The sequence below is a fragment of the Geotrypetes seraphini genome, chromosome 6, assembly GCF_902459505.1.
Source record: "Geotrypetes seraphini chromosome 6, aGeoSer1.1, whole genome shotgun sequence".
Classification (NCBI taxonomy): Eukaryota; Metazoa; Chordata; class Amphibia; order Gymnophiona; family Dermophiidae; genus Geotrypetes; species Geotrypetes seraphini.
Window position 1 is genome coordinate 51726367 of NC_047089.1, and position 27369 is coordinate 51753735.

General features: G+C 42.7%; 1 protein-coding gene across 6 annotated transcripts in view; it reads left to right on the forward strand.

Annotated features, from left to right (window-relative positions):
- The window catches only part of PDS5B (PDS5 cohesin associated factor B), a 376109-nt gene that overhangs the window by 93554 nt on the left and 255186 nt on the right, over positions 1-27369 (forward strand). For all 6 annotated transcript variants that reach the window (XR_004539863.1, XM_033948532.1, XM_033948533.1 and 3 more), the window contains exons 11-13: positions 1905-2050; positions 20610-20761; positions 24207-24320. Coding sequence is in view for 5 of the 6 variants with exons in the window: in XM_033948532.1 (XP_033804423.1) it covers positions 1905-2050; positions 20610-20761; positions 24207-24320 (412 nt within the window). In the remaining variant the exon portion in view is untranslated. The remainder of the gene's footprint in view (positions 1-1904; positions 2051-20609; positions 20762-24206; positions 24321-27369) is intronic.

Here is a 27369-nt window from a genome sequence, read left to right on the forward strand (position 1 = left end):
GCTGAACTTATTTTATTAAAGTATAAAAAGAAACAATATTCTGTACAATTGTCATTTTATAAATCAAAGTTCTGGCTGCTGAACTAGAGAAAGAGATGTTCAGCTGGCAGGGCTTTGTTTATAAATGTTTATAACACAACTAATATACTACTTTATCCTAAAGCAAAAAAAAAAAGAAAATAAATATAAATTTTTTTTCTACCTTTTTGTTGTTTGGTTTCTGCTTTCCTCATCTTCTCCTCATTCATTTCCTTCCATCCACTGTCTGTCTTCCCTCTGCCTCTTCCATATGCTCTGTTACTGTGCCTCTCCCTTCCATCTCTCCCTCCACCCCACCCATCCCATTGATCTGGCACCCATCTTCTTCCCTCCGCTCCCCCCATAGTCTGGAATCTCTCTTCCCCATTCTCCCTTCAGCGTCTTGACCTCACTCTCTCTTCCCCATTTCCCTTCAGCATCTGTTCCTCTTCACTCCACCTTCCCCAGTTCCCTTCAGCATCTGTTCCTCTTCACTCCACCTTCCCCATTTCCCTTAAGCGTCTGTTCCTCCCCATTCCACCTTTCCTCCCTTTCCCTTACCTTTGTGGCGGGCGATTTCTAAATTTCCTTTTTACGAGCAGCCGGAGCATTGAAGTCGTATGTGGTTGCCGTAAAGGTTTTGTTTGATACAACTTCAATTCGGTTCCCCCCCTGAATCTGGGGGTGGCTTTTGGCCTTCCTTCCGGAATGGTGGAAGATAACCTCGGACCAGTGGGTCCTCATGGTGCTCAAGGAGGGCCTTCAACTGCAGTTTTTCAGTTTTCTACCTGTCTTTGCCGGTGGGAAACCCGGACAGAGCTAGCAAGCTGCGAGCCACGGTGTGCAGGTTGCTGGATCTTGCGACCATAGAACCCGTTCCAAGTGGAAACTTGGGCTCTGGGAGATACTCGATATACTTCATCGTGCCAAAGAAAGACTCCGCAGATTGCAGGCCTATTCTGGACCTGAAGGCAGTGAGCGGGTTCTGTTGTGGCAGCAGTGGCGCCAGGGGAGTTTTTGGCTTCCTTGTATCTCACAGAAGCGTTCCTCCATATCCCGAATTTTCCAGACCAAAAGGGGTTCCTGAGATTTCACATTCTAGGTAGGCACTTCTAGTTTGTGACACCTAGTCAGTGCCTAGTGGCCTAGTGACAGGCCAGCCGACCTAGTGACAGGCAGGCCGAGAACTGACTGCAGCCATTCATGGAGCGGTGCAGGACAAGGCAGCATGCAAAAAGCTTGCGCCTGCCTTTTGGGCCGATCTGATGCTGCTTAGCTCAGCCGGAGGAAAGGGCAGGACCCCGCCGAATCAACTAAAATAAAGTTCGGGGGAGAATTGGCCCTGCCTGCCTGCCTTCCTTAGCTAGTTTGACAGTCAGCCGGAGGGAAGGGCAGGACCGCCGGAGGATCTAAATAAGGTAACGGTTGGGGGGTTGGGTATTTGCTCCATAAGATGCACTCTTTTTTTCCACCCTTTTTTTGAGGGGAAAAAAGTGTGTCTTATGACGCAAAAAATATGGTACATATATGAGCAAGTTGCCCTTTAAAATCGGACAATTCTTTCAGATATGGAGCAACCCTGAGGTTGGGAATCATCCATTTATATTCTTGACAGTAAGTTTAATAGTGACTATAATCCTACCCGCTTTCCCAATCTTTGGTTAATGCTGTTTTAAACTGAGGAAAGGGCCACACATGCTTCAAACATTACTCTAATTCTGAGTTCTGGGAGAAGTGTTCCATCTGACCTCCACTGGATAATGTCAGTTATTTGTGTGCCTGATTAGTTCTGCTGCCTATAAAGAACATCTGATAAAGGTAAGGAACTCTGCATTCAATATTATTTGGAGAAGTTTGTATAAATGTAATTTTGTCTTTATTTACAGAGTATCTGAAGGTGAGGTCACATGATCCAGAAGAGGCAATCAGGCATGATGTGATTGTATCAATAGTTACTGCTGCTAAAAAAGATCTCTTACTAGTCACTGACCACCTACTTAACTTTGTCCGAGAGAGAACACTGGACAAGCGGGTAAGCCAGGCTATTGATGCCAAATGATTACATTTATTAAAATATTTTTAACAGTTGGCATCCTAATCTACATGTGGTGGTGTAGTTTAGGAGTTGGGAAAATTAATTTCTGTTTGGACCCATTTTTGAATGTGTTTGTAATAATTTAATAAACCAGTTGTATGTGATGATTTTTTTTGATAAGTTATAGTCGCATGACTATGACTGAAGTAATAATGAGGTATGAGAGAATGCATTAGGATTAGCTTTAAAAGTACTTGTGGCAAAGACTGAAGCATGAGCAGGGGTTAGTTGAATACTTTAATCTGGTTGATGGGAACATAAGAATAGCCTTATTGGGTCAGACCAATGATCCACCAAATCCCTAGTACCTGGCTAAAACCCAAGGTGTAGCAACATTCCATGCTACCGATCCAGGGCAAGCAGTGGTTTTCCCCATGTCTTTCTCAATAACAAACTATGAACTTTTCCTTCAGGAAATTGTCCAAACCTTTCTTAAAACTAGCTATACTATCCGCTCTTTCTACAACCTCTGACAATGCATTCCAGAGCTTAACTATTCTCTGAGTGAAAAAATATTTCCTCCTATTGGTTTTAAAAGTATTTCCCTGTAATTTCAAGTGTTCCCTAGTTTTTGTAATTTTTGACAGAGTAAAAAATTGATCCACTTGCACCCATTCTATGCCACTCGGGGTTTTGTAGACTTCAATCATATCTCCTCCTAAGACCTAAGCCATTTCTTTTCCAAGCTGAAGAGCCCTAACCTTTTTAGTCTTTTCTCATATGAGAGGAGTTCCATCCCCTTTATCATCTTGGTCATACTTTTTTGAACCTTTAATAATTCTGCAATATCTTTCTTGAGATAAGGCAACCAAAACTGAACACAGTACTCATGGTGAGATTGCACCATGGAGTGATACAGAGGCATTATACAGTCGACTCCACCTAAGTGCACGCTTCGGTTATCCGCAGCCTACCACCATGGTCCTGGTTTTGTTTTTTTTTTGTTTTTTTTTAACATTAAAGTCAATGGATGTAAACTCTGGATATGTGCAATTCTGATAAGCTCACAATCCGCTTATGCGCACTGATGTCTTAGGTCCCACCTGTATTCTTTCCCATAACGTTCACTCCAGTTAAAAGCAATTACGTAGATGAGCTGGGTGTTTTGGAACAGCAGTCTAGGCCTGGCTATGTGTTTGAACTTTTGGAACTGCACCGTGGCGTTGCGTGGACAAAAATCATTGTCTTTGGCTGAACGTGTCCACCATGCTGATGTCAGACGACGCTTAGATGTTGTTATTATAGTACTTGTCAGTTATATCAGGCTCTTATATTTGGAACCCCTCCAAGAGTTCAAATAATAAAGTAATAGTTAGAGAGGCTCTAAAGTCTCTTGACCCACTGACCTCAGAAATGCCTAGGGGTATGTTCATAAATCTTCAAAGAACATACGGACCAAAAACGGCACCCATAGTCGTCATAGGTCACTATAATATTAATTAGTTTTATTTATTCAATAGTTTATATAAATATTTAAAGTATCAAAAAGTACTCATCTTTTGTTTTTGTTTTCATCTACGCGGGTGGGGGTAGGCACCCCCACCCGCGTAGATGAAAACAAAAACAAAAGATGAGTACTTTTTGATACTTTAAATATTTATATAAACTATTGAATAAATAAAACTAATTAATATTATAGTGACCTATGACGACTATGGGTGCCGTTTTTGGTCCGTATGTTCTTTGAAGATTTATGAACATACCCCTAGGCATTTCTGAGGTCAGTGGGTCAAGAGACTTTAGAGCCTCTCTAACTATTACTTTATTATTATAGTACTTGTACATAAATTGGAAGGGCCTGTCCCCTGAGAGTGGTGTACTCCAGTTCCTTCTGCAGTTGCTCACATATGGTCTCCCAATTAAAGTGAGACCTATACACCGCTTTCAAACGTAGTGAAACTGTTGGCTTCAAGGTGCCTGCTTGTTGAATATGAAAGCAACAAAAACAAAGGGCTAATTGGAAACTTCAAACGTGATTACAGGTCACTCGTCCTAAGTTATGTATTGCCAGTGATTGATGCAAGCATGGAATCCTGCCCCCGAGCTGCTGATCTTACGAGAAAAATGATGGTGTTCACATGGTACTCCGATTAAGCACACGCTCCGTTTAAGCAGACGTGGTAAACCGATCCAAAAGGCTTAAACTTAAGCGGAGTCGACTGTAATGTTCCTAGTCTTATTAATCATCCCTTTTTAAATAATTCCTAGCATCATCTTTGCTTTTTTGGTACCGCAGCCTGTTGGGTGGAATGCTTTATCGTATTGTCTACAATGACACCTAGATCTTTTTCTTGAACGCTAACCCAAGTTGCTAACTGCAAAAATGATAAAGTAAACTTTATCATGGCCTTTTCTATACTTGTTTTTGGGTGATAATGCCCATAGTTTGTATGCATTGATTGATTTGTTCATGCTCTAGGGAAATAAGATGAGAAAAAAGGCCAGGAAATGTGAGCTATGGTAGGTAGGGACCCCCATTTGTCTAACAAAAGGGGTTTTATCAGGGGGCTGCTTGACCTGGTCAGTGGGACAGAGGGAGATTTCCAGAGTAAGTGTCCTCTCCTAAAGGAAAGCATTCTCAGTCTGCAGTTACAAATTAGACATAGACTAATATAATGATTCAGTATCCAATTTATAGTAAATCAAGTCAGTATTTGTGCCTGTGAGTGTGGTAGTCCTTCACGCCTTTCTCTACACTTTGGAGTCTAGCTTTCAAGCTATTATATAGCAAAACATATCAAATGTCATAGTTAAGAGCTGACTGTTGGAAAACAGCATAAATAACATCTGCGGTACTTCCTCTTTTTAAATTGCAAATGTAGATTTATTAATATAAGCTTTTTTTTTTTTTATTATTTATTTATAAATTTCAAATTTACAATCAAGATAAATCTTGTACAGAAAGTGATTACATCAAATGAACGAAAAAATAGACCTCATAAATTTACATAGAAAAAATTTTTTTGTATAATCTCTCAAGTCCACAATTATGATCCATGATGTATATTAAACAGAACTAAAAGAAACTTATTCATTAAAGATAAGCTGTACATGGTAACTGATATTCAGGCGTCTAATTTATTGAAGCCCTCATTCTTACCCCTTCTCCAGGCGGGACAAGGAGAGGAAGGCCGTTAGCTGGTTTGGCTCAAAGAAAACATATTTCTGAGAATTGTAATAAACTATACACTTGCAAGGATGACGAAGATAAAAAGTTCCCCCTAAAGCCAAAACACCAGGTTTTAATAATAGAAACTCCTTTCTACGTCTTTGTGTATCTCTTGCCAAGTCTGGGAACATTTGTATTTTTAAATCAAGAAACTTTTTCTCTTTATTTTTAAAGAATAATCTCAGAAGCCAATTCTTATCCATCGTAATAGCCAAGGTCACAATCAATGTAGCAGGTATTGCAACTTCTTTATCAGATAATTCAAGCATAGCTGATACATCCATTGGTCCCTGAATTTTTTCTTCTTGAAGATCTTGAGTTTTATTAGGTAGATAATAGACCTGGGTAAAAAGGAGGCAATAAATCTTCCGATACTTCCAATATCTCCAACATATACCTTTTTAACATTTCTCTTGGAGTCACTGTCGAGATCCGTGGAAAATTAATCAGTCTTAAATTATTATTCCTGGAGAAATTTTCAAATGTCTCTATCTTTCTTCTTAAATTTATATTATCCTTAATTAAAGTGTCCTGAAGCAATTTGGAAGATTTAAGTTGATCTTTTATGCTTTGAATATCTAATTTGGATTCTCCCAAGTCTTGTTTTATCTGAAAAACTTCTTTCTCTTGAATTTTTATTTTTCCCTCTATTTGAAGATGATTAGTATTTACTGTCTTAGTTAGATTAGCAATCAGATCCCACAAAGCCTCCAATGTAACTTCTTGGGGTTTCACTATATTGAATGTCTGCAAGTTTAATAGTGATAAGTTAGGCTCACCAGCTGAGGGACCTTCTCCTCTCCGTATCTCCTGTGTCGGGGTTGATTCTGAGATGGAAATCTCCTCGTGTACACTCAGGCTCAACTGCGATCCCTGTGAGCCTGAGTCGATGTTCTTCTCGCCGTTCCCCACAGCCTCTGGGAGGGGGCCCAAGCCGACTTCCGGCTGCCTCCCCACTCCCGGGGAGCTAGCGGCTCGAGGGTTAGGAGGAGGGATTCGTGCGTCGGGGCTCAATGTGATCTCGTGAGCCCGAAGAGACACCTCCAGTCTGTCATCAGGAAGCGTCTCAGCCGGGGGCGATACCGACGCTCCGATGACGCCCTGCATCCGCCGCAGCAACTCCTCAATATTACCGGAGGAGGTTATTCCGGGACGCCGTGAGGCCGAAGAAGCTCCCTTTCCCCTTCTCTTCGGCATGACCAAAACTCTGCGGCACCAACAACAGAGAAGTAAGTTTTTAAGAAGTAGGCTTGCCGACGGCGTTCAGCAGACCACGACCGCGGCCATCTTGGATCAACATAGCTCTAATATAAGCTTTTAATTAGCTTATCCCTTACTGTATTTTACCCTGACTATTACTATTGTACATCTTGACACTTCTATAACATTGCAAACTTGTACATTATCACATCTCTCTGTTAGAATGCCAACTTCCTTATCAGGAAACATCTGGGCTTTACTTCCCTTTTAGCTAACGGCCCTCACCATATTTTATGAAATTCTTCCTGTTGACAGTTTCTTCCAGTTCTTAATACAGTCAAACCTTGGTTTGCAAGTAATGCGGTTTGCGAGTATGTTACGAAATGAGCAAAACACTCGAGCAAACTTTAACTCGCAAACCGAGCGTTGACTCTATAAGCGAGAGTGTCACCCCACCCCACCCTGGGAACCGGCTTTTCCCCTGTGGCCCAACCCGAAATCCTTGCCTCCAGTGGACACTGGCACATACCAACCCACAGGACTTATGGGTGTCGGTGCTGAAAGAGCTAATGCTCTATGCTGGGCTGCTGCGGGGCCTTGAGCATCTGCGCATGCTCAAGGCCTTCTGGCTCTCATCCTTGCTGAAATTCTCATGAGCATAGAGCATCAGCGGCGAGTCGTACCCGAAGATGCCCAGCTCGTGTTCATGCGACTCACTGTGGACGAACGTAATGTTCAGGTTGGAGATCCACATAATGTTCGTCACGCCAACACTCAACAGGACGAAGATGTTCAGCACAAACGACAACCACCCCTCCATTTGGCTTGTCCTGCTGCCGGGGCGTCAAGGAGAGAGCACTGTGTGCCCGAGCTTGGGTGCAGCCATTAGTCTGTACGAGACGGGGAGAATCAAAATGTGCTGTGCGTACATGCATCCTCTCTTCCTCTGCACTGCCTGTTTGTACCTTGCCAGGTGTTGCTTGACGTAAGGGTTTGAGGTGGGCCGCGAGGAGAGAGAAGCCGGTTCCTGGGGTGGGATTGGGTGGAACCGAGCTGTGCCAGTGGCCTCGGTTGTGGGGGTGGGTGGGGTCTTTTTGCGATGTGGAACGAATCATCCGAGTTTCCCTTACTTCCTATGGGGGAACTCGCTTAGATATGAGTTCTTTGGTTTATGAGCATGCTTCTGGAACGAATTATGCTCGCAAGCCAAGGTACCACTTTTTTTTTCTCAAAACAACTATAGTAACTGGTTCTAAGTTTCATTTAAATAATAATCATATGTTTCTTATATTATTCCAGGACAAGCAGGCAGCATATTCTTAACTGATGGGTGACGGCACCGATGGAGCCCTGGTACGGACAATTTTAGAGTGATTGCACTCTAAGAACTTAGAAAGTTCTAGTCAGTCCGCACCGCGCATGCGCGAGTGCCTTCCCGCCCGACGGAGGCGCGCGGCCCCCAGTTTCTTAGTTTCCGCGGAGCTAAGACGACGTGTTTTTCTTCAACGGCTATTGAAACTTTTTTCTTCCCCTTCCCGCTCGTGTGTTTTGTGGAAGTTTTTACTTCCTTTTCTTTTTCTTTTTTTTTATTTCCTAGTTCTAACTTTTTTTTTATTTCCTAATTCTAAAAAAAAAAAGCCTTCGATTTAGCGGCAGCCGTTTTTACCTTCATGCCCCCGCAGCCAGGTTTTAAGAAGTGTCAGCGGTGTGCTCGCCCAATTTCTTTGACTGACCCGCACAATTGGTGTCTCCAGTGCTTGGGTCCGGACCATAGGGCTTCATCTTGCACCCTCTGTGCTTCTCTCCAGAAGTGCGCCTTAAAAGAATCGACAACGTCAACAAAATGTCATATCTTGGTTGTGAAAAATCTTATAATTGTAAACATCTTTAAATAAAAAAAGTTTTTAAGTATCCCAATCCAAGTCACAAGTATCTGACAAAACCCCAAATAGTAGCAGCATTCTATGCTACCGTCCCATGTGTGTCTAGACTATGGATTTTTCCTCCAGGAACTTATCCAAAACTTTATTTTTTAAACCAGATACATTAATTGCTCTTACCATATCCTCTGGCAATGCGCTCCAGAGCTTTAAGTATTATCTGAGTGAAAAAATATTTCTTTCTATTTGTTCTAAAAGTATTAGTCTGCAACTTCTTTGAGTGTTCCCTAGTCTTTGTAAATGTTGATGCAGTAAAAATCGATCCACTTGAACCCGTTCTACGCCACTCAGGATTTTGTAGACTTCAATCATATCTCAGGTGTCTTTTCCAAGCAGAAGATCCTTAACCTCTTTAGTCTTTCCTCATACGAAAGGAGTTCCATCCCCTTTATCATTTTGGTCACTTGTCTTTGAACCTGTTCTACTGCTGCTATTTTTTTTTTAATTTTTTTTTATTTTAGATAAGGTGACCAGAACTGAACGCAATACTCAAGGTGAGCTCATACAATTGAGCAATACAGAGGCATTCTAACATTCTTTGTCTTGTTAACCATTCCTTTTCTAATGATTCCTACCATCGTATTTGCCTTCTTGACCGCCGCTGCACATTGGGCAGAGGGCTTCAGCGTGTTGTCTATGATGGCACCCAGATCCTTTTCTTGAGCACTAACCCCCAATATGCATCACTTTACATTTGTCCACATTAAATTTCATCTGCCACTTTGGCGCCCAGTCTTCCATTTTCCTAAGGTCTTCCTGCAGTTTTTCACAGTCCACATGCGTTTTAACAACTTTGAACAGTTTAGTGTCATCTGCAAATGTAATTGCCTCACTCGTAGTTCTAATTTCTAGATCATTTATAAATAAGTTAAATAGCACTGGTCCTAGCACAGATCCCTGCGGCACACCACTGTTTACCCTCTTCCATTGAGAAAAATGACTATTTAACCCTACCCTGTTTTCTGTCCGATAAGTGGTTCTTAATCCACAATTGAGCATTGCCTCCTATCCCATGGCTCTTTAATTTTCTCAGGAGCATCTCATGAGGAACTTTGTCAAAAGCTTTCTGGAAATCTAATCTAATCTAATCCTTAGGTTTGTATACCGCATCATCTCCATGTTCGTAGAGCTCTAGATACACTACATCAACCGGCTGTCTTTATCCACATGTTTATTCATACCTTCAAAGAAGTCAATCAAGACCTCCATTGGCTGAACCCATGCTGACTGTCTGATTAAATCATGTTTGTCTAGATGTTCCACAATTTTATTTTTTATAATTGTTTCCACTATTTTGTCTGGTACCGAGGTCAGACTTACCAGTCTGCAATTTCCTGGATCCCCCTGGAACCCTTTTAAAAATTGGCGTAACATTGGCCACCCTCCAATCTCCAGATACTACAAATGATTTTAACGACAGGTTACAGATCACTAACAGCAAATCTGCAATTTCATGTTTGAGTTATTTTAGAACCCTGGGATGTATACCATCCGGTCCAAGTGACTTATCACTCTTTAACTTGAAAATTTGGCTTAGTATGACTTCCAGGTTCATCGAGATTTTTCAGTTCATCCACCTCATCACCCTTAAACTATTTCCAGGTAAGGTAGATTTTGTATATCCGTAAAGACCGAAGCAAAGAATTCAATCGGAGAGATTTTCCTGCATTGCCCTCTTGGTATGCAAATCTCTCTCATGCATGTTCATTATGGATATCCTGAAAACCTGGCCTGCCAATAGTATCTCGAGGACCGGACTTGGGCAGCGCTGCTTTAAAGGATGTTTTCTTAGCTGTAATAGTCTCTTTCACTTCGCCTTTAAACCACACCAGCTCTTGTTTTCTCTTCTTTCCATCTTTGTTAATATGTGGTAAGAGCGGATAGTATAGCTGGTTTTAAGAAAGGGTTGGACAATTTCCTGGAGGAAAAGTCCATAGTCAGTTAATGAGAAAGACATGGGAAAGCCACTTATTGCCCTGTATTGGTAGCATGGAATATTGCTATACCTTGGGTTTTGGCCAGGTACTAGGGACCTGGAATGGCCACCGTGCGAACGGGCTACTGGGCTTGATGGACCATTGGTCTGACCCAGTAAGGCTATTCTTATGTTCTTATGAATAAATCTGGTTTGGGCTTACATGAAGGTATTTTTAAATAACATCCATGCCTGGTTTATACTTCTCGCTCATTAAACCTATGGCCACAAAAATTAGGTTGGTATAATCCAGACAGATAATAATCAATATGTATGTCAAAGAATATGTCCAGATTGTATTGATTTTAAACCTGACGCCTCAGCCCCACCACTCCACCGCAATGTTAAATTCAAAAAGCGGGAGATTTACTGTGGGAGCCTCATCATTGGCTGTCGGGTTTTTATCGTTAATTTATTTATTTTGTATTTTTAATAAGTTTTTAGTAGTTTTTTGTATATTTTTCAGTCGTTAGACTTAGACTTTAAGAAGTTTTAAGAAATAAATATTCTATTTATGAGTATCATAATTCTAAAAGTACTTGATACTTATCTCAGCGTTAAACCCAGGGAGTCAGACCCGACATGTTTCACAGCATTGTGTTTTATCAAGGGTCTCCCGAGGGCGCCGCTGCCATCCGACTCCACTACTTTCGTGAGAAAGTACTCACGAAAGTAGTGGAGTCGGATGGCAGCGGCGCCCTCGGGAGACCCTTGATAAAACACAATGCTGTGAAACATGTCGGGTCTGACTCCCTGGGTTTAACGCTGAGATAAGTATCAAGTACTTTTAGAATTATGATACTCATAAATAGAATATTTATTTCTTAAAACTTCTTAAAGTCTAAGTCTAACGACTGAAAAATATACAAAAAACTACTAAAAACTTATTAAAAATACAAAATAAATAAATTAACGATAAAAACCCGACAGCCAATGATGAGGCTCCCACAGTAAATCTCCCGCTTTTTGAATTTAACATTGCGGTGGAGTGGTGGGGCTGAGGCGTCAGGTTTAAAATCAATACAATCTGGACATATTCTTTGACATACATATGGTTTATACTTCTGACTTTTGCCACATACCCTTTTAGCTTCTTTTTAACTATTCTCCTCATTTTATTGTAGTCACCCTTGCGAAAATTAAATGCTGCTACAGTAGATTTCTTTAGCGACTTCTCTCCAGTTATCAGCTGAAATTTGATCATGTTATCAGCGGGCCCAACACAGTTACCTCCCATACTATTTTATTTATTTATTTTATTTCTTCCATTTGTGCGTCGCACATACCTATACAAGCTCTAGGCGACATTACAGAGGAAGTGGTTAGAAGAGGTTAGGGAGGACTATTTTTCTTTTCTCAACCATCTTTATTTTCTCTTCTTTATTAATTTCCAGGTACTTTAGTTAGATTGTGAGCCTTCGGGACAGTAAGGGAATTTTTTAAGTACCTTCTTACTTCTCATTTATAATCTTAATGTATATTTTCTTCAAACCGCTTAGAACCTAACGGATGTAGCGGTATATAAGAAATAAATTACATTACATTACTTTACATTCCACTAAGGACCAAATCTAAAATATCTCCCCCTCTAGTCTGTTCCTGGACCAGTTGCTCCAAGAAGCAGTAATTTATGATGTCTAGGAATTTTACCTCCCTAGCACTTTCTGATGCAGCATTTATCCACTCAGTGTTGGGGTAGTTGAAATCACTCAAAATACTAAAATATATGTCCTATATAGAAAATGGATGGCTTCACACCACCAGCCACACACCTATATCAGGGAAAAGCACAAAATATGAGAAGTGGAGAAAAAAACTCATTTCGGTTTCATTGGTTAAAAAAAACCTATCTCTGCACATGTAACTTTGTTTCAATCAAATATTCAAAATATGTCCTGAATGCTGCTGGAACACAAGTGAAGCACTGTTGTAGTCTGAGGTAGTGCTGCCCGATTCAGGAAAAAAAAATTTGATTCGATTCACCTATTGAATCGATTTTTCGATTAGATTTTCCTGCCAAATTGGGTGGGGTTTTTTTTCTTCTTTTTTTTTTTTTTCAAACATCCTGGTGGGTTTATTTTATAGCCTCTTCACCCCCTTTGCCTTCTCCTAACCACACTGGCGCTGTGGTGTAAACAAAATAAACAAACAAAAAAGGCTTTTCCTCTCTTTGTTAAATCCTAGCTCACTTTTGCGGTCTAACACCAGCTCTGGCAGGATACAAATTTCAAATCTGATATATTGTAATCACAAAACAGAAAATACAATTATTTTTTCTACCTTTTGTTGTCTGGTCATTATTCAAATCTTGTTGGTCCCAGGGTCTGGTTGTCTTCTGATAACTTGCTTGCCAGGGTCTCCTCCCTTCTTCTTTCTCCGTGCTAACCATCCAACATCTGTCCAGGGTCTGGCATCTTTCCTTTTTTCGTCTCCATCCACAGATCCACCTTTTCTCAACTACCTTTTCATCCAGCATCTCTCCCTCCTTCCCCACCACCCCAGGGTCCACCATCTCTCCCTTTCTTTTCCCAACTACCCTTCTATCCAGTATTTCTATCCCCCCTCCACACCATCCCTTGTGCCCAACTTCTCACCCTTTCTGTTCTTCCCTCCCTAAATCCCATTGTTCACCATCTCTCTCCCTTTCCTCCGTTTTTTGACTTCCCCCCCCAAAGTCCGACATATGCACATCTCTTTGAACATCCCCTTCCCGCCCTCCCTCTGTGTACATCTATACCAGGGCCCCCACCCCTGAAGGTCTGTCCTCCCCCCCCCCCCCCCCCGGAGGACCCCTTCCCCCCAGAAGGCCTGTGTGTTCCTCCAGGTCATCTGCACATCCATTTACCTAATATCAGTAGCCTGCAGAGAAGATCACCATTGCTAGCGATCTTTGAAAGCTGCCATAGGTCTTTGGAGCTGTTTTCTCTGCCATGGTCCCGCCCCTCCTCTGACGTCAGAAGCAGGATTGTGGCAGAGGAAACAGCTCCGAAGGCGTATGGCAGCTTGCAAAGATTATTAGCACCGGCGATCTTCTCTGCATGCTGCTGATATTAGGTAAATGGATGTGCAGGAGGCCAGAGAGGAAGCTGGACACCAGCTCTTCCTGACTGACCCTCCCCCCTCGCCCTCTAAAGCGGGTGTGGCAGTGGCCGGCCATCAAGAGGCAGCGCTGCTGCACCTGCTTTAGGAGCGAGGGGTGGAAGGGTCAGTTACTGAATCAGGAGGCTTTTTTTTTTTTTTTTTTTAAATTGATTCGAATTGATTCACCTGAAGTGAATCGGTGAACCGATTCGAATCGTGAATCAGGCAGCACTAGTCTGAGGGAACCACCCTTTTTTAGATGTAATGCTAGCTCACCAAAAGCAACAATTGTGAGCGCCACACTGCTTCAAAAATCTGTCCCCCCAAAAAAACTGTAGGAAAATAGAAGAAATCACACTTAGCTGCAGTTAGCTCACACCAGAACCAAACACTGAAATCTGGAAATCCAGAGCACTGCAGCCACAGGTACCTGATGGTGAAATTGCCATTTCGCAAAAGCTGCGTTAGGGGTGGATGTCTACTATCACAGTTATAATTTATGGACACCAGTTGCCATGTAGATCACTCAAAGGCACTCCCAATAACTGGAAAAATTTTCTATATAGGACATATTTTATAGGACATATATTCAAAACTATGGAGACATGGAGAGAGAGAGGGTAGCCTCAGGAACATTTCTTTCAGGTTGTTTACAAGCATGGATATTAGGAGGGGGGAGGATGGCTACCAGAACTAAACATATGTTTAGCAAAGGAGAGATTGGGCATGGCAGGAAAATGGCTTCAGGGATATGTGGACTATTTTCAGGTTGGGCAGAGCAAGTGACTCTCCTGCAGCTGATAGATTTGTGAGAATTGTGTTTGCCCAGGGTAACCAGTCCCTACTGATACAGGCAAAAGTACCTGAGATGCAGCAGGTAGGTGAAGGAAAGAAGGGCAATGAAAAACAAAGGCAGGGTGAGAGGTGGACTGGGAAGGGCTGATTAATCCTTCTATACATATACTATCACTAAACATCCCTCCCCACCATTACACACTTGCACAGGGTCCACAGTCTCTCTCATAGAACTCATCCAATTTAAATGCACATAGTCAACTTAGCCCCTCATATGTTCAAAATATGCCGCCTTTAGTGGCCCTACTGACTGGCACAGAAACGGATGGAGACTAAGACACTAACTGTTGGCTACAGTACAAGTGGGCTGTGCAGTCCTTATTACAATCAATCTTTTCTCAGTCTCCAGCAGGTGGATTGGTAAGATTGTGCAGTCTGTGCTGAGATTTATTTTTGTGCCTGTTGGATTTGATTTAGTGAGCTTTTCTTGTCTTTTTTTGCTATCCAGACAGAGCTGGGGGGGACCTTTCAGGGGTCCTACTGACCTCTGGGGTGCCACAATCTGAAGGGTTGAGTCCCTCTCCCCATTTCCCCCGCCTCCCCAGGTTTTCTGAATTTACACCTAGCCACCTGTTCTGCACAGACTACAGTTTAGAGTGCTTGTGGAATCTGCTCTCTTGAGACAGCTACATAGCTGTGGGAAGTTAAAAAAAAAAAAAAAATAAGACATAAGAAATAAAAAGAGCATAAAGTGGTCCTGAGGCCACCATTTTTGTATGGTGATGTTTTATGTGTGTTTTTGGCGCATTCAGTATGCGTGCTTCAAAAAAGCAGCACAAGTGCATTTTATGTGGGCACCGAGCAGTGGATGCAACTGGCGGGTGCATTAAATGTTCCATCTGCCTCAAAGGGGACCCTGCTTTGGGTGTTGACGTGTCACCCTTTGCGCGCGCGCAATTTTCTTCAGAGGGAGGCAGTAGTGATGTCCAGGCCTCTGCCGCCCACACTGGGTTTCCTCATCTGCCGGTGATCTGGCAGATTTGGGGCTGTGGACTGCTGGGGAGGCTAGGGTTTTCCTTATCGTTGTGGCTGGGGCTGTGAGCAGTGTTTCTGTAGCTGCAGGGTCGAGTTTGGCTTTGGTGCCGGGTATTACTTCAGCTGACAGTTTAGTGAAGGCCCTTCCCTTGGTTTTGGCGGGAAGCGTGTCCATTTTGCCCACTGCCTCAGGCGACCTTCCTCCTATCTTAGAGAGACAGGAACAGGTTTTAAATGTGTTTTCTGCTCCTGGGTTGTTGAACCCTGATTTTATGTTAACCATGTGCAAGGCTTATTTACAGGTGGCTGGGGGTTCTGCTTTGGTTCTGGAGGTCTTGGGGTTGTCGGGGGGGGGGGGGGGGGGGAGGTTCTTTCCCTTCCACAGCCACCCCCATTCTGTCTCCTGCTATGGTTGTCTTTATCCAACTCCCTCAGCCATCGTCCAAGTGGTGGGACAAATTCTTTTCTGGCTGATCCGTTTTCTCTGGATGAAGACTTGCATCTTGGGAGGGTTTTCCAGATCTGTTAAGGGGGGTCAGATGTTTTGGATGGAGACTTTTCTGAGGTGCCGGTTGGCAAGTATGTGTCGGTTGTGTGCATTTTTCACCGAGAAGAGTTGCAGGAGCTTATGCTTCAGGTGTCTTCAGTTTTACACTTTGAAGAGGAAGCTAAGGACCCCCTTTGTGTGGTGGACCATCTTCTTAGACTCCAGGCTGTGACATGAATGCTCTTGCTGTGGGAAAACAGCACAACAAGTCTGGGCAGAAACTGATCTGAGGCAGAGATATGACCCACAAAGGCAGGAAAACTTGGTTCCATATTAAAAAAAAGTGAATACCGGGTTCACATGCAAGATCCCTGATGAGGACTGCTTGACACAGCATACTTGGACTGCTGTAGTCAGATGGGACATTACTTTCTGGATGGTTGCCAGCTTTCTCCTCCAATCTCACGAGGGAGGTATTTACCGTATTTTCACGCATATAACGCGCGCGTTATATATGTTTTTACAAACCGTGCATAACCTTGCGCGGTATACGCGTGAGTGCGCTATATAATTTTTTTTTTACATAGTTCCCCCCGACGTCCGATTCACCCCCCCCTCCGCAGGACCGCTCACACCCCCACCCCGACGGACCGCTCGCACGCACCCGCACCCCCACCCCAAAGGACCGCTCGCACACACTCCCACCCGCACCCCCACCCTGAAGGACCTCTCGCACCCCCACAGCCTCCCGACCCCACCCCCCATCATGTAGAAGCTCCTACCGGTGTCCTGCTGCTTCCTCTTGGCGGTCCCGGCCCTTCTGTGAGCCCTGCACCTGCTGCTTCCTCTTCCGGCGGTTCGCTCTTTCTCTAACGTCAAGCCCTCTTGTCCCGTCGACTCCCCGACACGATCGGGGCAAGAGGGAACTCAAGCCCTCTTGCCCCGCCGACTCCCCAACTCCCTGACAATATCGGGCCAGGAGGGAGCCCAAACCCTCCTGGCCACGGCGACCCACTACCCCCACCCCGCACTACATTACGGGCAGGAGGGATCCCAGGCCCTCCTGCCCTCGACGCAAACCCCCCTCCCCCCATGACCGCCCCCCCAAGAACCTCCGACCGCCCCCCTCAGCCGACCCGCGACCCCCTTGGCCGACCCCCACGACACCCCCACCCCCCTTCCCCGTACCTTTGTGTAGTTGGCCGGACAGACGGGAGCCAAACCCGCCTGTCCGGCAGGCAGCCAACGACGGAATGAGGCCGGATTGGCCCATCCGTCCCAAAGCTCCGCCTACTGGTGGGGCCTAAGGCGCCTGGGCCAATCAGAATAGGCCCGGGAGCCTTAGGTTCCTCCTGGGGGCGGGGCCTTGGGCACATTGTCGGGTTGGGCCCATGTGCCTCAGGCCCCGCCCCCATGTGGGACCTAAGGCTCCCGGGCCTATTCTGATGGCCCAGGCGCCTTAGGCCCCACCAGTAGGCGGAGCTTTGGGACGGATGGGCCAATCCGGCCTCATTCTGTCGATGGCTGCCTGCCGGACAGGCGAGTTTGACTCCCATCTGTCCGGCCAACTACACAAAGGTATGGGGAAGGGGGGTGGGGGTGTCGTGGGGGTCGGCCAGGGGGGTCGCGGGTCGGCTTGGGGGGCGATCGGAGGTTCTTGGGGGGGGGGCGGTCATGGGGGGAGGGGGGTTTGCGTCGAGGGCAGGAGGGCCTGGGATCCCTCCTGCCCGTAATGTAGTGCGGGGTGGGGGTAGTGGGTCGCCGTGGCCAGGAGGGTTTGGGCTCCCTCCTGGCCCGATATTGTCGGGGAGTTGGGGAGTCGGCGGGGCAAGAGGGCTTGGGCTCCCTTTTGCCCCGATCGTGTCGGGGGGGCAAGAGGGCTTGAGCTCCCTCTTGCCCCGATCGTGTCGGGGGTGCCGCGGTTGGCTGGGGCAAGAGGGCTTGCCCCGATCGTGTCGGGGAGTCGGCGGGGCAAGAGGGATTGACGTTAGAGAAAGGGCGAACCGCTGGAAGAGGAAGCAGCGCAGGCGCAGGGCTCACGGAAGGGCCGGGGCCGCCAAGAGAAAGCAGCAGGACACCGGTAGGAGCTTCTACATGATGGGGGGGGGGGTCGGGAGGCTGTGGGGGTGCGAGCGGTCCTTCAGGGTGGGGGTGCGGGTGGGAGTGCGTGCGAGCGGTCTTTCGGGGTGGGGGTGCGAGCGGTCCTGCGGGGGGGTTGAATCGGACGTCGGGGGGGGGGGATCAGGCTTTCAGGGAGGGGACAGGACTTCAAAGGGGAGAGGAGAGTCGGGGTGGCCAGAGGAGAGTCGGGGCGGGCGAAAGGAGAGTCGGGCAGCGTGCGCGGTATATAAAAATTTCTGTACATAAATTAGTGTTTTCCGTGCGCTATATCCGTGTGCGCGTTTTACACGGGTGCGCGTTATCTACATGAAAATACGGTAATGGGAGGATGATTAAAAAAGGTACAGGTAGATAATCCGTGACTAATACCATGAGGTGGCTTATCTACCAGTTTTAAAACATATATCAGAATTTGCTGCGGCCTATACATGGGGAAATACGGTACTTGTATTAACTGTCTGAGAAGACAAATAATTGAGAGAAGGATTTAAAAGTGGCTTAATTTAGAAAAGTTGTTTTAGTATTGGTTAATGAGAAAGCTTTGGTAAATATATATATTTAAGTAAAGATTTAAGGGTTTAAAGGAAAATAAGACTTATAGTAATTTTGAGTTAAGGGATTGGCACAGAATTATTTCTAAACTAAAAATACTGTTGAAGACAGGATTTTAAAGTATATTATCCTGGTAATTGGCTTAAAAAGGGTTTATTAGAGTCACAGCCATAATTGAATTCTGCACCCCTGTTTGTAGTTGAAGAAAGGGTCTGCACTGAGTTGTGCATGGTTTCTCATGAATTTAAGTAGAATTTAGAAACCTAAAGTGTTTAATGTAGCAGTTGTTTAGAAAAGAATTGAATGAAAGCTGTGAGAGTGAGTGGTACACTTGAATACTGGGATAAGTTAGGGAAATTCTTTTAATTAAATTTATTTTACTGGGAATAATTAATACACATTAGTGAGCAGCAGAAGGAGGACACACAAAGAACACACCTTTTTGATTTATTTAAGTTAGGCAGTAGGTACAGCAAGCTTTGGTGGTTTCAGCTCCGGTTCCAGAGTCTGATAGAAAGCTCCAGTTGGCTCCAGTATTTCCAGTTCTAGTTCCAGTATCAAGAGCTCCTACGCAAGAAAGTGGTGGTGGGCCTGAAGAAAAGGTTTTGTTTAACTTTTTTTTTTTAGTGTGCACACTGTTCTTATTTTGGACATTTTAGATATGTTTTGGGGAAATTGTTGAAAGAACACTTACAGAAAAGGTTTGAGTCAATAACCTGTAAGAGAAAATAGATATTATTGGCAAAAGGTATTATCTTTAAGTATATTAAAGATTGGTGTTATGGAGTTTAAGACAACACTTACCTGAGTTGCCTGAATAATCTCTTGATGACTTGAAAGACAAGAAATTGATAAGGAAACCTTTAATAAGCACTTTATATTTATTCTGCTATTTAAATGAATTTGTTATGAATTCACTTTAATGGATGAAAATCTTTTTAATTGAAACTGATTATTTATGCTTTTAAAATCATTTGTGCAATAAAGTAAATATTTATTTTAAGAAGTTGCCTGTTTGAGTCTCTAGATAACTCACTTCTCCAAAGCAATAACTCCTCCAAATCCAACAAGATTAGGTAAATAAATTTATTTGTGGACACGAGACCCTCTGCGATTATAGGGAGTACATATGCACTTCCTCTGGGGAAATCTGACCTTCCGCTCAAACTGTGATAGCAGCAGTCTTTGGCTGCTGTTGACGAGGTTAATATAAGACTGATCCCTAGCGTGCGTGGTTGGGTTCTCGTATAGCAGTGAGTTTCTAGAAAATATAAATAATATCCCCTGCCTATCACAAATTGGCGAGTGTGGCATTCCGGAAATAAAATAATAAAATTCCCGTGCATCACAATGGCTTCATATTTGGCTTGGTCAGTAGACTCCCTGATATAAAACTACAAAAGAAATTATAGTCTCGTATCCTTCTGCAATAGCACACACTAATAATGACTCTCACTGTGCTTTAGTAGAGTCCCGGAGCTTTAGAAATGGCTTTCTAACCCTTTAAGATTGATATGCTTCAACAACTTTTTTTCTCATCTCTTCTGGAATTTCCTTTAATAGTGGCATGATGTTATTGAACAAATTTTGTGAGTACTTCATTCTCCTGGTAAAGTTCAATATTACTGTATAGTGAAATTCAGCAAGGCTGGTTATAACCTAGCCTGGCTGTGTTAAATCAGCTGAATCTATTATCAGTTAATTTTGGTCAGTTGGTTGATTGAGAAACTAAGGAGGAGTTACTTTTTCACATTGGTGATATGGGTGTTAGATAATTTTTTCCCTTAAATGAAGCAATCATTAAAAAATTTGTTTACTCAACTGCTCTGTAATTTCTGTGGTACTTTACACTTGTTCCAATGATTCTTTACTTATCCATAGTCCCCTTTTCTTTTATAGCTTGCTTTTTAAATTGAAGAACCCTTGTGGTGTGTACACAGTAGAAGGAATTTAACTATGTGGCTTCACCTAAATACATTATTTATATTCATTAGATGTTAATGCATTTGAGGAAATAAGTTTGACCAATAACCAGTTCTCAATTGAGTTAAATTTACAAGTATAAAGTTATTCATAAAGCAAATTTAAAATATTTCTTTGTAAAATATTGTCATGCTGTGTTTTTTTTTGTTTTTTGTAAGTGGCGAGTAAGAAAAGAAGCTATGATGGGTCTTGCACAGATATATAAGAAATATGCATTGCAAGCAGAAGCAGGAAAAGAAGCTTCAAAACAGATTTCATGGATTAAGGATAAACTGTTGCATATATATTACCAAAACAGTATTGATGACCGGTAAGTCTGTTGCATTGCCTTCATGAAATAAGTCTTGTGAATATTTGTGGTATATGCTCTTGAAGATTTCATTTTTTCAGGGTGTAGGTTTTACATATTAGTGAATCCTACTTGATTTGAGTGGAAACCTTTCTAGGATGAGGAAAGAAGCATGATGTCTGCCATTATAAGGATAAAAAAATATATTTTTATACCTTATACATTTTTGTAAAGTGCACAGCTGTATTATGTTATCTGCCTTTACACCCTTGTAATGTATCCAAGTAGGTGTGTTTTCCACTGATCTACACAACATACTGGACACATTCAAAATTAAAGGACAATTACAGAAATCGAAATGGTAATTAGGAAACAAAATCTTTAATTGTATAAATCTCTTCATTTATTACAACACACCAAGCTTAACTCTGTTTCCCAAAATTGCCTTAACAAGGCCCATAATAAGTCATCCATCTATATCTAAATAGCACAGCTATTGAAGTAAATATGAAGTTTTAAACACACTGTGCCTAGAACTGCTGAAAGAGCTCTAGGATATTAGCCTGCAGAAGTCTTTTTGGAGCTCAGGGTCATCTCCTGGTAGCATCGCTCATCTACTGCTTGCAGGGGTTTGAGTGTAGGCTGTTAAGCATCCATAGGGGTTTAGCGGGGACTTGCAGAGTGCCAGCTGTGTTTCACCTCCCTTTCTTCTTTTTTTGTGTTTGCAGTCTGGGGGGGGGGGGAGGGGGTTAGAGGCTCAGTCAGACACTGGTCAGACTAACAGCCTAAAGATTCAGTGCTAGAAAGACGTTCTGTTTGGCAGTGATTTTTTTCCCCAGATCCAGTTGCTTTTGGAGGCTATCACAAGTCACGGTGAGTAAGGCTGATACAACATATGAGGAAAATCTTGGGGGGGGGGGGGGGGTCTGAAAGTTTGCTGCTTGTTTCCTCATATTCCTCCTTCTCTAAAATTGGTAGTTTTTTATTTTTGTTTTACTGCTTTTAAGGTGTTTTTTGGTGCTAAAACTGCTGCAGTGGCCATCTTAGATTTCCCAATTTTTTAAAAAAAAGCTTTTCCAGAAGCTTCAAAACACTTTGTTTTTCCCAAAACTGGCAGAGATGGACTCATGCTATTTTGACACTAATTCAGGTTAGGTTTGCGCTGGAAGGGCTCCTGAAGAGCGTCTTTGCACTTCCCCTCCTAAAAGTAGGTGGAAATAAGGGTGCGTCTTATGAAACGAATATAACCCCCCCCCCCCCCCAGCGATACCTTTAAATTGTGGTGGTCGGTGGATGGCTGCCTGCTGATTGTCGGGGCCAGCGGCACACAAGCGCGCTAATGCCTGGGCTCACGACACTTCCTAATTGTGGTGGTTGCTGGTGCTTCACTGGACGGCTGCCTGCTGATTATTGGTATGTCAGGGCCAGCAGTGCACAACGTGCTGCTGTGTGATTGTGTGCCATTTCCTGAATGGATGCAGACAGTCCCGTGAGAACTGCAGGCCCCAACATACCGGGAGAAGAGGCCCAGTTTCTCTAATACTTCACTGTAAGGCAACTCTTTCGGCCCCTTAACCATTTTAGTTGCTCTTCTTTGAACCCTTTCGAGTAGTATCGTGTCCTCATTCATGTACGGCGACCAGTGCTAGACACAGTACTCCAGGTGTGGGTGCACCATGGCCTGTTACAATGGCATGATAACCTTCTCTGTTTGTGATCCCCTTCTTAATCATTCCTAGCATTTTGTTCACCCTTTTTGCCACCACCGCACATTGCATGGACAGCTTCATTGACTTGTCAACCAGTACTCCCAAGTCTCTTTCCTGGGAGGTCTCTCTAAGTACCGCCCTGAACATCCTGTATTCCTGTATGAGATTTTTGTTACCGACATGCAGCTGAAGATATGGACCAGGAAGTGCAGGGCTAGGCGCCCTGGTTTAACCATGGCCAGAGATTGGACTACTGTATGTTCCCTCCTCCTCCAGCCCATGATAGGTCGGGTGATCCGCCAAATAGCATATCATACAGGAATAATAGCTCTGGTAGCGTCAGATTGGCCCAGGTGCCTGTGATATGTAGACCTTGTACAACTATAAAAGGAGCAAAAGCTACTTCTCCAGGTGCATCTAGACTTGCTCTCGTAGGGGCCTATTGTCCCAGGACAGTGTTTCTCAACTCGGTCCTGAAGTTACCCCATTGCCAGTCAGATTTTACAATGAATATGCAAAAACTTGATTTGTAAAAAACCCCACAATATTTCCAGTTTGAATATACACTGGTGGAAAATGCTCAATACCTTAACCCCTCATGAGCACTTAACTGCAAACTAACTTCAAGCCATTATAACTAAATAGGGGAAAACGCCTCAGATGCTGCAAAGCAAAAGTTGCTTTTGAGACTAAGAAAAGGAGCTTAAGTAATTTGTTAGCTCCCTTTCGGCTTTCTATCACTGACAAACCCCCCCCTAGGTTATGCTTGAAAGAACAATACAAGAGCAACAAGCAGCACTTATCTTTCACTGCCGTAACTGCTGCTTTCTTTCTCTTTTTAGTCAATAAAAGCCAACGGTAGCCAGTGTTTCATGATCTGCTGATCATTTCTTCAGGGCTCTATGGAGAAAAGCACAAAAACTTACAAAATCAAAAACTAAGTTTATAAGTTAGCATATTGTAAAATTCAAAAACTTGCCCGAAGTGTTATCAACACATAGAGTCTGCGGGGTAAGGTGAACAGTGGTGCCCCAGCATTCTTTAAAATAGTATAGTGAAAGCTGGCCATGTCATTGCTATCATGTGACCAGCTCACTCAGATCAATTTTCATTAAAGGGCCAGCAATAGAGAACTGGTGCCTTAGTGTTTTGAAGCAATACTGAAGACTTAAACAGTTTAAACAGCACATATAAATAGATGTATTTAAGGATTTTCAAATGAACTGATAAGCTAATAAATGTAGACCCAATCAATAGAGGCATTTAGTCCAAAAGCACTCCTTATTTTGTTTAATGCTTAATCCAGAGCTGACACTGGGCTTTATTTAGCCTGCAGCACTGAGCTAAATGAATCATTCAATAAAAGTTGCATGTACTATATTACCATTGCTTGGTAAACAGGGATCCTAAGTGGATATTGTAAGTAAGCAGGCATTTTGTTCAGAAACATGGAAACATTAATTTAAAAAATATATTTTACATTTTCTTAGTTGCAAACTTGAAACATTTGGTATATAAGCTCTTAGTCCTAATTTTTCTTCTTTTTTCATCATCTTTACCCCTAGTTGGATGTTCTATATTCATATTACATTGCTCACCTTGTTTGAGGGGACACAACATCTCAGTTTTTGGCTAAGATAAACTTTTGCTTTAGATACGGTTCTTACTTTTCTGTGGAAAGAGCAGAATAAGGTTTGTTTTTGTTTTTTTTTCCAAGAGAAAGCATCTAATTGCTAATTCTTTTTGATATCTTTCAGATTGCTTGTTGAACGCATATTTGCTCAGTACATGGTGCCTCACAATCTGGAAACAACAGAACGAATGAAAAGTTTATACTATCTGTATGCAACCCTGGACACTAATGCTGTGAAGTAGGTTTTAAATTTGAATTTTAAGTTCACAAATTTGGGTTTTTATAAGTTAATTTTTGTGAAATGTCATGTAAAGCCCTTTAGAGGTTCCAGGATTTTAGTTTTTTTAATGACTTGTTCATTTAATATGTGAGGCTACTTAGAATTGATCAGATCTTAACACCATTGTTTTAAACATGTAACTGTGTTTTGATACATTGCACAAATTATCTTTTGAAGTTAAAAAGAAAAAATATGACTTTAATGTACTAATGTGTTTTTTGTTCTACATGTATTGGTTTGTTCCACCTATTGTATAGTTTTTCACTCTCAAGCCCAGAAGCTATTGAGTGGGGTACTTTTTAGGTACAGTGGGTATTTTTCTGTTTCTGGTTGACAAAAAAAAGCTGAGCTTATGTCTGAAGCAATGGAGGATTAAGTGACTTGTCATTTGAATTGGCTCCCCTGTTTCGCATCCTGATGCTCTAACCATTAAGTTACTCCTCTGTGATGCACCCTCTGCTTTGGAGTACTTTCAGCATTAGATGGCTGCTTGATATACTCTGGCTGACCAGCAGTTGTTATGCCTAGAATCTTGCACTTGACAAAATAAAGGTATTATTAAATCACCTTATCTTTCCCAAACACTGTACCCAGGTTCTCTTCTGAATTTATGTTCCTTCATGCCTTTTCCCAGGGCAAGCTCCTGTGGGGAGGCAAAAATGTTAGTCCTTGTCACAAGGGTTTTACTCAGTTCACATCAGTGTTCAAAAACAAAAAAATGTGGCAACAATCCTTGGGGATAGCTTGGTTTAAAAAGGTTTCCAATCACATCAAATGAAAAAAGGAAGGCCAGGCTTGCTAGCCTGCCTGCCACCACCCTCATCTTCTAGAGCAGGGGTGTCAAATGTCGGTCCTTGAGGGCCGCAATCCACTTGGGTTTTCAGGCCTTCCCAAATGAATATGCATGAGATCTATTAGCATAAAGCAGTGCATGCATATTTATTGAATAACATCAAAAATGAAACAGCTATGGATATAAACACTAAAAAGCAATTTAAGTATCATTTTTCATTAATTTCATATAAAATGCCTTATTCTCATTAACAACATTTTATCATCAATAATTTAACATCCAAATCGCATCTCATTCACATGAACGAGCAGTTAAATTAATGCGTGAAGTTCATATGCAACCCCCGCACAGACGGGTAGCTACAGTCCTTAGTTCTCCACTCTGCTTTACAAATCACATCCGTTCCAATATGTGTTGCAATCTATCAAGTTCCTTCATATGCTTGTTGAAAACATCAAAGCTCGACACAGTTCTGTGTTTCGCCAATAGGTGTCTTCAGGAGCTTGGATTGGTGGCGGCTCCACTTTTACTTAATTTTCTACAATACATAAATACTTACAATAAATTTCACTGAAATTTTACTATAAAACTACCATGCAATTATATATTCATCAATATAAACCACAATACCGCATAAGTCATCATAATATTCATAACAACAACAACATGTAATGGTGAGACATCCAAACTGGGATCATCCCAGACACAATAAGAATCCTGAAAAAGGACAACGAGAGCACCCCATCAGCCCAAGCCCTAGCCAATTTTTTTTTTTAAAAACAAAATCACAGACCTAAGAACAACTCTACCCACACCCACAAACAATATCCTTCACTATCTCGAACCCCACGACCAGAATACCAGAGCAGACATGATCTGGGACCACTTCGAATTCCCAAATTGTCATCAGTTCCTAAATTTATTCAACAAATTCAACAAATCAAACTGCCTACTCGATGAATGTCCCTCTAAAATCACGACAATTGCCCCTCCAGAATTCAAAATGGAACTATTCACTTAGCTAACAACGGCCCTTACAAACGGAACACTAAACAAAGACATGGGTCACATACTGATTACACCTATCCCCAAAGATCAGAAAATCTCTACAGCACTGACATCCAACTACAGACCCATAGCAAGCATTCCCCTCTTCACTAAACAACTAGAAGGATTGGTCAACCTCCAACTAGTAAACTACCTAGACAAATTTAACATCCTCAGCGAACATCAATCAGGTTTCAGGAAAGGGTATAGCACAGAAACGGTCATAGCCTCCATATTAAACCACCTCTATGATCTATTCAGCAAAGGAAAAAGCGCACTGATTCTGCAACTAGACCTTAGCAGTGCGTTTGACCTAGTAGACCACAAAATCATGCTACTATGCCTTGATGCAATGGGAATCTCGGGAAAGGTAAAGAAATGGTTTCAAAAATTCCTAACAAACAGATCCTACCGAGTAGCCAGCAACGGAAATCACTCCAACCCATGGAAATACCAGTCAGGGCTACCCCCAAGGCTCTCCTCTATCACCTACATTATTCAACATCTATATAGCATCCTTAGGTCACCGACTACAAAAATTAAACTTAAAGCACTACATATACACAGACGATATCCATCCTAATCCCCTTAAATGACATATCAACTGAAATTATAGACAACCTCTCACACATTATGATAGAAATTGAAAAATGGACCACCAACTTCAAACTGAAACTAAACACAGAGAAAACAAAAGTCTTCTTGGCAAGCCCCAATTACAAAATAACGAAAACATCACTAAAAAATAAACGACCACGAATATCCGATTTCCAAAACCATAAAAATTTTGGGTATTGCACTAGACAAGCACTTAACCATGGCTGACCACACAAACTTAACAGTGAGGAAATGTTTTTATACACTATGGAAGCTAAGGACTATTAAAAATACTTTGACATAACATCCTTCAGGTTACTGGTAAAATTGCTGATCCTATCCACCCTGGACTACTGCAACATCGTCTACCTGGGTATCCCACAAAAAACAATAAAGAAACTGATATTAGTGCAAAACACTGCAGTTTGCTTAATCTTCAGACTGAGAAAAAACGACCACATTAGCCCATACTACAAAAAACTGCACTGGCTACCAACAGAAGCGCAAATACAGTTCAAATTTGCATGCATCTGCTTCAAACAAATCTGGGGCCTAGCACCTTCCTACCTG